At 40.2% G+C, this 12,749-nt stretch overlaps 1 protein-coding gene across 2 annotated transcripts in view; it reads right to left on the bottom strand.

Annotated features, from left to right (window-relative positions):
* Nucleotides 1-12,749, bottom strand: part of HPSE2 (heparanase 2 (inactive)) — a 564,230-nt gene that overhangs the window by 150,094 nt on the left and 401,387 nt on the right. For both annotated transcript variants that reach the window (XM_073552816.1, XM_073552817.1), the window contains 2 exons: nt 5,306-5,399; nt 2,540-2,646 (listed from right to left, as the gene is read on the bottom strand). In XM_073552816.1, the coding sequence (XP_073408917.1) occupies nt 2,540-2,646; nt 5,306-5,399 (201 nt within the window). The remainder of the gene's footprint in view (nt 1-2,539; nt 2,647-5,305; nt 5,400-12,749) is intronic.

The raw sequence follows: 12,749 nt of genomic DNA, 5'->3' as shown, positions 1-12,749 counted from the left end.
TTAAAGACTGGTACACTTCCAATAATTTGAATAAAAAAAATGCAAAAATGATTTTTCCTCTCAGATCAAAAATATGGTACATGCAATGTTTCAGATGCACATGGAACCTGTTTCTAGTTTGCACCTGTTTCCCTTTGCTTCATTCTGTTAGGAGGTGCTGGTCACTTTAGCTTTTTTTGTAGCTAGATAGATAGTATTGGAGATATCATACACTATGGCGCTGTAGATTGTGGTATCTCTGCAGGAATTTGGCAGATATATGAGTGTACAATACATCCCCATCCAACTCTTAGCGCACTGAGGTTGTATGAAGCCATATTGTAATGTGAATTTATAAAACGGCACAGCATGACCTGGTCGATCTTTCCGCAAACACCTTACAGGGTTATCTCCCGAACCGCTGATAAGTAAGACAGTACAGAGATGGCTGCCCGACCCGTTTAAGACTAATACAAGCCCCTTTAAACGACCTCCCGTGGAATCAATTTAGAGGCAGAAACCAGTTATCCGAGGTGTTAGGTATAATTTTCTACTAATAAAAGCTTAAAGAGCTTCTGATCAACGAAGAAATCTACACAAAAATAATTGTCGCGGCCTCCGGGCTCACATCAAGTAGTCACCGTGAAGTGTGTTTTAACGACGGCTCTCTAATCCTTTTCTCAGTTTGTTCATTTACTGCGTCCCCCGATGCCAAGATTCAGGCTTTATTGCTTAGTTAGAGGCAACGTGTACAAATCTGGCAGCCGCTTGCCCTTCCCTTCTGCCCGAACTTGTGAAGATCATAAAGAAAAGGGCTCTCCTGATACCTTTGATATCTGTCTTTCTATTTTATGTACGCGGGCTCATTAATAAATACCAAGTCTAATGATATAAATGCGAGACTAGAGAAGCCATAAACAGCTGTGTTGCTATAAAACGCTCCAGATGCGGAGTATTATTTATAGCACGGTATGCAGATGTCGTCAGCATTTGTATGCTCGGGAAAGGGTTAAATGTTTTTTTTGGGGGGGGTTATACTTGTCGAAGAGCTAACGAACTCAAAGGATGTGATTAGCGAGGGCTGACACCGGGTAACTTGTGTGAACAGAGGTGCTGTAATTGCAATCTGCGTCCAAATTGCTTTTGCATGTGTGCTACAATGGCGCTCACACAAAAGGGAGAGATTTCCTGCGTGTAACATGGCCCGTATCCCAACAAAAGTAGAGCGCGATCTGTGATACCGCACAGATGTTACACGAGGGCCGCTGCCAAACTATTGCGCTGTGTGTGCGCCTTAACTCAAAGAGGTGAAGAGGTGAAAATCAAACATGGAGCCATGAGGGGGGTAAAAGGCTGAAGTCAACACTGAAAAATGTAGGGCTCATGTAGAAGCCCCCCATCCTTTATGCGATTTACTGGTTACAGAAACCCTTTGTGCCCCGGTTGCAGTGTGCTTTATACACCCTCCCGGGGTCCAGCGCTGATCTCCGCCGCTGTCTGTTTTTGTGTGCAGCGCTGACGACAGTGTTGTAGCCAATCACTAAACTCGGCGAATTGACAGCTAAAGATGCTCAGAACCACCAATCTCATTGATTGGCTGCAGTGCTGTCGATGTGATGTCAGCCTTGCAGGCAATAACAGACATTTGGAGCAGCGGTGGAGACTCGGCGCTGGACCTGTGCAGTTTGGTACAGCATAGATGCCAAAGAACAGGAAACTGGAAAATCCCTGTAAGAGGAGTAATCCACCAACCTACATGCACTTTTTTATGCCTAAGCCAGTTCTAGGTTTATGTAAGCCACTCTTTGTTTTCAATTTTGTAGACTGGAGGAAGCCCCTGGTAATAATTATTCATTATGTTCCCTTCCACTAGGACCACCTATAGGCACGGGCCTGCCATGCCTACAGGTAACACTTTCTTTTTCTGAATTACAACTCACCAGTAAGCCTATGTGCACACAGAATTTTTGGAGAACCTCTTCACGAAAAAAGTAAAAAAAAAACTCCTCATATAAACAGCAAAGTGGACTTCCCATTTCCAAGAGTTTTTAAAGGGGTTTTCCAGGCTTGGGGATCAAGTCTGCAGTCACTCTATGTGACTTCAGACTTTTGAATAACAGCGCACACTGTCAGAATTCTCCAGTACCGGGTGGTCATGTGACCACAAGTATGTGATTTGCATACTTCCAGCCACATTTTGACTAGACGTGTCCAGCCTTGCTCAATTCACTTGGACTGAGTGAGGCCGTGTACGTCTAGTAGACAAGTGACCTTGCAGTCACGCGCTTGCCTGCTTCTGGCATCGGCACAGAGAATTCTGACAGTGTAAACAGAGTGACCGCAGATTTGAACTCCGAGCCTAGACAATCCCCCTTTAAATAGAATTTTGGAAAGGGTCCGCTGCAAAAAACATCTCAAAAAACTTTTTTTTTCAGACTTTTTAGAGCCCAGCCATGCGCCCAGTTAGTGATAAAATTCACTAGTCCAATCCCCAAGATATCTAAATGCAATAGGAAGCTAGTTTTATAGACTACAAGGTGACAGGTTTTTTTTTACTTACAGGAACCCTGCTGCATATGTATCGGATAAGTTGTTTGTTCCTCTAGACCATGGCGCACCCACTCCTCCGAGCCATACCTTCTTCCCCGGGCTGTGCATGTTCACCACCTGTATATACAGCACACAATAAACCATCCAATCAGTGCTGCCAGTGTCACTCTGTGTAGCACATGCCCCTTTACGGGATGGTACTGCCCAGTTGTCAATTTAGTCATACATTTTCAGAAAGACTAATGGAGGATAAATAAGACAGGTGTAAGAAAAGATGCATGTGTGTTTAATGGAGACCACCAATATTTTCTAAAAAAAAAAAGACTCATCAGAAGAGCTGCAAGGTCCCTTTTAAATAAATTTCATACTGCTAATTTGGTGGCCACTTTTAATGAAAACATTTTTCCCCCATTACCATATTTTTTGGGAATGTTTCTTATAAGCATGTTTTTGGGACTATTTTAAAAGGACATGGTCTAAACGGAGCTTGTATATTCCGCCAGTGTTAGCATTGGTTGGCATCAATGAGTGTCCTCAGGGGTGTAACTTGATTCTCCTGTGCTCCAATGCAAAATCTCCAACAGGGCCCCCAAACATCACTGGTGTTTAAAAATATTGGTCTTTTCATATGTTCCAAAGACACATTTTGGGCCCCCTAGGCTCCAAGACCCGGGTGCAACTACAGCTTCTGCACCCACTATAGTTACACCCCTAAGTGTCCTGGATAGGTCATAAATATTAAATTGGAGGTGGTCTGATTACTGAGTTCGACCCCCCCCTGATATTGGTGCACTACATAAACTCTGTGGGTGTCAATGACACATTGAGGAACATTTTTTTTCTTACTTGAGTGCATAAATTATGGGGTAAATATTTTTTTCAAATGGGTTTCATAAAAAAAATGTCACCATTTTTTTTCATATTGTTTCATATTGCTAGCATCAGAATGAGTCAATGGATAATTCATAAGTGACAAGGAGTTTGTAACTCTTTTATCTGTCTTTTTCTGAGTTCCTTAGTGCTGATCTAGTACTAGAGACCACATGAAAGTGCAGCTCAACTTTGATGTGGTCATAAATCAGCAATAAGGCGCTCAAAGAGCCTGGAAAAGCTAAATGATGTTGTTTTTTAATGAAACTCATTAGCAAATTGTATTTTTGCCCAAAATACAAGTAATTAAATGTTGAAAACAATGCTCTGAAGCTTTCCATAACCTTGATGGGCAGCACCTCCTTAGTTTTAGTAATCAGTGGGGGTCTCAATAATTGAACTCGTACCATTCTAACATTTATCAGCTATTCAATAGATGGGTAATCGTTAATAAATTGGTGGGAGTATGATTACTTTAAATACCCCATTATCCAGAAATTATTAGATTAGTGGGGCCTGATTATTTGGAACACCCCAATATCCAGTAATTATTAGATTAGAGGGGTCTGATTACTTGGAACACCCCAATATCCAGTAATTAGTAGATTAGAGGGGTCTGATTACTTGGAACACCCCACTATCCAGTAGTTATTAGATTAGAGGGGTCTGATTGCTGGAACCCCCCACTATCCAGTAATTAGTAGATTAGTGGGGTCTGATTACTGGGAACACCGCACTATCCAGTAATTAGTAGATTAGTGGGGTCTGATTACTGGGAACACTGCACTATCCAGTTATTAGTAGATTAGTGGGGTCTGATTGCTTGGAACACCCCACTATCCAGTAATTATTAGATTAGAGGGGTCTGATTACTGGGAACCTCCCACTACCCAGTAATTATTAGATTAGAGGGGTCTGATTACTGGGAACCCCCCCCACTATCAAGTAACTATTAGATTAGTGGGGTCTGATTACTGGGAAACCCCCACTACCCAGTAATTATTAGATTACAGAGGTTGGATTACTGGGAACCCCCCACTATCCAATAATTATTAGATTAGTGGCGTCTGATTACTTGGAACACCCCACTATCAAGTAATTATTAGATTAGTGGCGTCTAATTACTGGGAACCCCCCACTATCCAGTAATTATTAGATTAGAGGGGTCTGATTGCTTGGAACACCCCACTATCTAGTAATTATTAGATTAGAGGGGTCTGATTACTGGGAACCTCCCACTACCCAGTAATTATTAGATTAGAGGGGTCTGATTACTGGGAACCCCCCCACTATCAAGTAACTATTAGATTAGTGGGGTCTGATTACTGGGAAACCCCCACTACCCAGTAATTATTAGATTACAGAGGTTGGATTACTGGGAACTCCCCACTATCCAATAATTATTAGATTAGTGGCGTCTGATTACTTGGAACACCCCACTATCAAGTAATTATTAGATTAGTGGCGTCTAATTACTGGGAACCCCCCACTATCCAGTAATTATTAGATTAGAGGGGTCTGATTACTGGAAACCTCCCACTACCCAGTAATTATAAGATTAGTGTGTCTGATTTCTGGGAAAACCCCACTATCCAGTAATTATTAGTTCAGTGGAGTATGATTAGTGGGAACCCTCAATATCCAGTAGTTATTAGATTAATGAGGGCCTGATATCCAGGAGCCCCCCTGATCACTAGAACAGAGGAACCCCATTCTCCCACCATTTGCACCATTGGGGAACCCATACAGACTCTGTGTTTAGTACCTCCCGTCAAGTAATTTTTGTGGGGTCCCTCCAATCACACATTTGGGGATCTCGGACAGTCTGACATTTAACAACTATCCAATGACTAGAATATAATTTTTTGGGACGGAATACCCCTTTAAAAGTTTAAAAATTACTCACTTTCTGAATTTTTCGGATCTGATCAGACAAGGCATCCAGCAGTCGTGTTTTCATGAAGTCCATCGCTTTACCGACTCGTCCATCGATGTTGTGACTATTAACAAAAAATAGACATTATATGTTAATTTCTAGTAATGTAATCCACATGTATCTGCTGCCGTTCCCGTGTGCACGTACAGCAAATCCGATGCCTCTTCCATATACAGATGTAATAAATCAGTAAGAAAGCAGAGGCAAGCCAGAAGACACGGGACGCATCGCTGGTGGGCAACCACAGATAAATATATGAGCACGAACATGAAATAAAGTGTGTGCAAAGTTAGACCCCTAATAACAATACCAGTCACCGCTCACTGGTGTGCACATTTTACAACTAGAATAATATTTTCACTGGACCTGAAATGAAATCTGCCATATTGAAGTATTGCTGCCGATTATGTGCTTCCCAGAAGCATAAAATTAAAACTTTACTACTGTTTTTCTTTGAAGAGGAAAAGTAACAAGGGCCAAATGGATCATGAAAATAAGTCGGAGAGGATTATATACCGAAAGGAAGTGCTGTCGTGCGATTCTTTTTATGGGAACTGCTTAAAGGGCTACTGTGAACATTATCGCCTATCCAAAGAAAGTATAAATGGACAAAGATTCAGCAACAGCAGAGAGGAGGGACTGATCAGTCAACCAGGACAGGTGGGCGCAGAATCAGCAGCAGGAGGGAGGAGGGACGCTGAGAAGGTGTCCAACAGATGTAGTGGGAGGAGACTAAGATTAAACATTAGTAAAGGATTATACAGCAATTCAGAAATGGATTTTATCAGTAAGTACATCAGCCTCATCAGACTAACCTTTTTTTTTTATAATGTTTGCACTTTATTTTGTGAAATATGGTGACAGATCTGTCTTACAGAACTATAATGAAGAGAGAGAAGAGAGACAACATGAATGAGAATTGCCATGTTCAAATGTGTTGTCTTTGATGCAGATTCTGCCCTGCAAATCTCTAGTAAATGCACACTTGGGTGAGGTTTAGAAATGGATATCCACATGTAGCAGGAGAGAGAGTATGCAAATGTTTCATAGTAGATGTATGGGGTTTATTATCCACAGTGAATTCTCAGTACAATATACTGCAATATTTGAAAGCAAAATACTTAAATTTCACTTTCCGTTGAAAAAAATATTCATAATTGAGAGTCCTCAGTGGTTGACACCTTTTAATGGCGAACTGAAAGGGTGGTAACAAATTGCAAGCTTTCGAGACTACTCAGGTCTCTTCATCAGGCATTGACTAATACAAAATCTGTAGAATCATCAATTCAAAAAAAGGGCAGAATTAAAAGAATTGTTTGGCGCAAATCAAAAACTGCCAAAAAAACACAAAAAACATGCCAAAAAATGTGCAAATGCAATCTTGAATCAGGCCCTATCTATTCCTCTGGCCTCTTTCTATACTAGAGGAATCAGACGATATCAGTGCTGCAAAAAAAAAAAAATCCTCAGCACAGAGATCTTTCATGTATGACATATGACAGTCTGAAAGAGCCAATAATTCTAAGACATATATTTCAGGAACGTTGGCCAGTTAGCTTTCAACACCCAGACTTTCCAGCACAAGTAACCTATGACTTCACTGTATGTGTAGGGTGTCTACATAGAACAATGCATTTCAAGGTAAAGATGTCCCTCATGAATGTAGAGCAGAAAAGAACAATCCCAGAAGTGGAATTACCCTTTGGTCTTGCCAATTTTTTCTGCTCATTATTTCCCAGCTATTAAAACACTGCTATTTTTTAGTAGCTCCCTGTCTGATTAGACCAAACTAATTGACTTAAATAGAAATTCAAAACCTAATTTCCAGCCCCTGTGAGGTTATTTCAGGAATGAAGTTGAGATCTGTTTATATTTCTTCCTTGTGGGGTGTCTGGATTATGTAGACCCGGTGACCTGCCCTGAGGAATAAATCTCCGATCATGGCGTTTCTATACTTTCTACAGATTTTACTTGCTGATTTCTGAAAACAAAGAAGTGAAGCGTTTCTTGTAATCCTTGGGTCTGTTTCACACATTCCGTTTACGCTCTTATGGGAGTCTCAATGACCCGGCCACGTTACAACGGAAACATTCACATCTATGTGTAATCAAATATTCATATCTATTATGCCGAATTAATCTTTCTTCGTAAGATCAATTTAAGGGGTTTTTCAGGCAAAAAAATGTAAATTAAAAAAATGATAGAGTTATGTCATATAATTTGTAGGACCTTGGTCCAGTGGCCAAATCGGTAGTCTGTTGCTGCCAGATCAGAGATCTGTGAACCTTCTACTACCTGCCACAGAGCCTCGTCTGATTAGTAGGCCTGATATGACGCCATTATCTTCAGAGGTGCACCTACGAGGAAGGTCCCCCATCCCCATCCAGGGGGCATAGTGACTTAAAATATCTTTTCAGAGGTCAAGGTAAATAAAGATTTCTTCTGGGGCCTAGTGGCTAAAGATCACTTCAAAGGGGACAGTGCATAAAGATTTCTTCAGGGGCACAATGGATAAACAAGGGCCAAGGGCGCTACTACCCGGTAATGCGCATGAGAATACAGAAAGTACGAAAGGGAAAGTGCAGGAGGAATGCTGTGTGGACTGTAATGTGAAGAAAGGACAAAAGCGCTCCAGCTCCCATAAAATCGTAGATTTGTATTCTTCCATTAAAAGCATTAGACAAATGGCATGCTCATGTGAGACAGCTCAGGGAACAAGCGACGCGTTTCGATCAATAAGATCTTTATTGTCTGCAGATGGCAACAATGAACTATTTAAGCTATTGAATGACCAATAGGTGAATTCATTTACATCACATGACAATCTCAAAGGTCCTATTCAGCAAAAATACATACAATAATAAAAAACAACGAAACAAAAAGAATAAACTATGCTTCATAATGGAACATCAATTTGTTTCTTTTGTTTAATCCATTTGCAAACCTAGAATTTAAATTAAAAAATCGAAAAAGCCTCCCGCGTTAGAAGACGCTGTCTAGCGTCACCCCCACGCAAGGCGGCAGTGATTTTTTTCTATTCCAGAAACACAGAAGGTATGTGTGCTGCGGTTGTGATGAAAAATAAAGTGTTTTGCCGCAGCTGACGCATTGCGATTAGAAGCTACACTGTTTATGTCCTGTAAATGCTCAGAGATTCTAATTTTTAGCTTTCTTGTGGTACAGCCAATGTAACATAAGTTGCATGCAGTACATACAATTTTGTAGACAACAAAGGTAGAATTGCAATTTATGTACTGTTTAATTGTATGAGTTATAGTACCATTATAACTGTCAAAAGTTTTAGTAACAGACGCATAATTGAAAGTTCTGCATTTGTTGTGACCGCATTTAAAAAAGCCCCTATGATTCAACCAATATTTTATATTATTATTTTTATTGTTCTGAGAACTATAAAAGACGCTTGGAGAAACCTTATTACCAATAGTGCTTTTCTTGAGATTATATTCACACCAGAAGACAATATCTGCGCTAAAAGTGAATCCTCATATAAAATGGGCAGAAACTGGTTTATGATATTTTTAATCTCTCTATATTGAGGACTGAATTGTACACAAACATGCGGTTTATTTGAAAAACTGTTATTTCCTTGATCTTCCCCTTTTTTGGGGAAAACAATTTCCTCCCGAGTTTTTTTAGTGACAATATTTCTTGCTCTGGTTAGTGTCCATTCAGGATAATTGCGCTTTCTCAATTTTTTGTCTACCAAATCAAACTCAATATTAATATCACCCTCATTGCTACAATTTCTTTTGGCTCTGATGTATTCACCCAAGGGAATAGATTTAATAGTGTGCCTCGGGTGATTGCTAGCTGCATGAAGAATAGTATTCCCCCCAAAGGGCTTGCAAAAAAGTTTTGGTAGAAATTAGCTCTCCCTCAACCCCTACCAAATCCAAATCCAGGAATGATATCCTGTTTGAATCAAACCTGTGGGTAAAACAAATATTATAATTATTGGAGTTAATATAACTGATGAAATCTGGTATGGCAGATACATCGGCCCCCAAATTATGAGGACATCATCGATGTCCATCGATGTGGACTGTAATGTAACTGATGTGTCCCGGACCGACGAAGAGCAAAGTAAAATCGTTGAGTTGACTTCTGAACCGGCATCAGTGTCCGTTATTTCAACCTTAAGCACTGAAACCAAGTGTACAGGAGCTGGGTCGCATCGCAGTGGAATCCCTGTCCGTGGACCAGCACCTCAAACTGGTATGCCGGTAGAAGCTGATAGTTTTCCTGTGGGAGGAGGTCAGGACACCAGAGCCCCGGAGTCCTTGGCTACGACTACCGTCCTGGCCGCCTCTTACATATAAACAACAGTATCACTGGGTTTTCATTGGCTGTAAGCCATAATCATCAACATTAACTGAAATAAACTCGTGAAATAGATCACTCTGTGTGTAATGACTCTATATAATATATGAGTTTCACTTTTTGTATTGAAGAACTGAAATAAATTAACTTTTTGATTTTATTCTAATTTTGTGAGAAGCGCTTGTATTTAACCATTGTGTAAAAACTTAAATTCTTTAGGTTAAAAAAATAAAATAAAGTTTTGACTGCCATACTGAAACATGCAAAATAAAAAAAAATCATTCACATCTTTAAAGGGTCAGTCTCAAAATATAAATGTATTCCATATACCAAGGATAGGGGATAACTTTGGGATCGCTGGGAGGTCCAACCGGAGAGAACCGAGATCAGCATTTGGCAATTTCCATCAGTACCATACACATTGAATGTAGAAGAGCATGTGCACCTCCGCTTCATGGAAGAAGGGTGTTATCAAGGTCTCAAAGCCCCATTCTCAGGATCTCAAAATCCTGATCAGTAAGTAATCCTCTGTCCTATGGATATGGGATTGCTTGCTATTTTGTGACTAACCCATCAAGATATTAATGTTTGGAACTATTCTCTTACAGAAAAGTTACAGTTCTTTCTATCAGTATGATTGTTATTATTATGCCTTTAAATAGCGCTATTTATTCCATGGCGCTTTACATGTGAAAAGGGGAAATATAGACAAGTATAATAAACTTGTGTAAGACAAGGGACACACAAGTACATAAGGAGAGGAGACCCTGCCCACGAGGGCTCACAGTCTACAGGGATGGGTGAGGATACAGTAGGAGAGGGTAGAGCTGGTCATGCGGGGGTTCAGTAGACCGAGGATCATTGCAGGCTGTATGCTTGTCGGAACAGGTGGATCTAGCATTTTGCTGCTTCTCAAGCTCTAAGATGGACAGAGTATATTTTTGATGGTTTACAGTCATTGTCTTACATGCTGCTATTCCATATTCTATTTTTCACTATGAACTTAATGGCAATTCTCAGGGATATTCAATTACTTCAAGAAATAACACCTACAGTATTTTGTATCATATACAGTATATGGTTTAGTACACTTTAAGGTTTAGTTCAGACTTAAAAGTAAATTATACTTTCAACAAACTTTGCCTAAATAGTATTGGCGATATAAAAAAAAAAAATCTTTGCAATGTATCTCCTGAACTTGTCACCCACTTTGAAATAACAGTTTATCTCCATCTTGTTCAGAACAAAGTACTCCGCCAGCTCACTGTGGTGTCAGGTTCAAAGCTACCCTCTCCTAGTGTATCCTCACCCATCCCTGTAGAGCCCTCGCGGGCAGGGTCTTCTCTCCTTCTGTACTTGTGTGTCCCTTGTCTTGCACATGTTTATTGTACTTGTCTGTATTTCCCCTTTTCCCATGTAAAGCGCCATGGAATAAATGGCGCTATATAAATGTATAATAATAATAATAATAATAATAAAATAATAATAATAATAATAATAATAATAATAATGATTGCCGTGTAAGAAGGGTGGAGGAGTCAGGAAGATGGTGAAAAAACAGGCAGTGGGAGATACAAAAAGATTGTCTTGTTTTCTAACAAATCTTTCATCTCACCACACAGCTGGATTCACATCTACACTGCTGAGTACTGCTATGTAATTTCCAACATGCTGCTGCTTCTACATGACTGCTAGCTAAGGAATAAAGAGCAGGATGTGTGTGGGAGACATCATATTTGTTACTCTCCTCCCACCATCTCAGTGTCAATTGCAAATTAAGTGATAAAGTCTGCAGAGGTGAAAACATGTAGAATATAAGTTATATAATGGACAGAAATAGTCTTTTTCCTCATATACACATACATGACAGCTTATGCTGAACAGTTACTTGAAATCTGTTACCCTTTAAGACCATCATACACATGAGAAGGATATCAGCCAAAACCACTGATTTTGGCAGGACCAGCTGACCATTTTCCTCTATAGATAGCCATGTATCGGGCAAATGACAGCTTTCTAGGATGTTTGGGTGTCGTGTAGGCCAGGGATACGCTGAGAGTTTTTCTAGCATTTCTTAATTTAGTTAAAATATATGCAGTCCAAAGGAATACAAGGAGCTGTATGCAATCTTATGGACTGTAGCTGACAGTCGATAACTGTCAGCTATAGTCACTGTCAGTGATAGCCAACACTAATTGCTATGGATTGGAATAATTTAGCTATAAGCCCGCAGCTCAGTTTTTGTTCCAGAAACGACTCCATAATTTGATAATTTTATAGTTCTTTGGTCTTAGTTGGGTTGGAAAATGAAAAAAAATTAGGGAATAAAGAGAAAAACTCCAAGTAAGGCGGTAAGTCAGGCTCCAGGTGCAAGTGTTTCCAGGGACCAGGGTAGACTTAGAGCTTGAGCTGTATGGCCCAGCTGAGTGAGAAACAGCTGCGTACTGATCTTACAATGCAGCAAAGAACAGCACAGCATTGTATTACCTAGTGTACTGTTCCAGCTCGTACAATATGTCAGAATAGTAGTGTGTCCTGATACCAGACTGGCTGTATCCTAAGTATGAAATAAGCTATGAGACTTGGATGACACATCTTCTAAAAGCCCCCATACACATTAGAGGAAAGCTGCCTACACCTGGGACCAGTGGGACCAGTGTAAGGGGGTGACAGAGGCTGTTATATGCCTCCCCCTCCGTAAACAGTGTTCACATTAAATATGGGCTGTTCCGTAGCGCTTTATGAATGTATTCGTTTACTGTTATTTTAATGTATATGTATTTTACATGTATTCTGTATAGGATTAGGGAAAAATATAGAATAGAAGGGTAGCAGTAGAATAGGACAATATTGGGAACAGTTTAGTGGGGCATAATAGAGATAGGGAATGAGAGTGTAAGAATAAGCTTAGTTAGAATAATGGGTTTTCCAGGCTGGGAGGAGTTACAGATGGATGTAGTGCAGAGCAGTGAGCTATAGTGTGAGACTTCCTGATTAGTGAGCAGAAGTGATGTAGCAGTGAGAGAGGACACATGGATAGCTGTGGGGGTAAAGTTTGCTGAGGCAATAAGGG

The sequence above is a fragment of the Dendrobates tinctorius genome, unplaced genomic scaffold, assembly GCF_039654945.1.
Source record: "Dendrobates tinctorius isolate UK_male_01 unplaced genomic scaffold, ASM3965494v1 ptg000196l, whole genome shotgun sequence".
Classification (NCBI taxonomy): Eukaryota; Metazoa; Chordata; class Amphibia; order Anura; family Dendrobatidae; genus Dendrobates; species Dendrobates tinctorius.
This window is presented reverse-complemented; position numbering and strand designations above follow the sequence as displayed.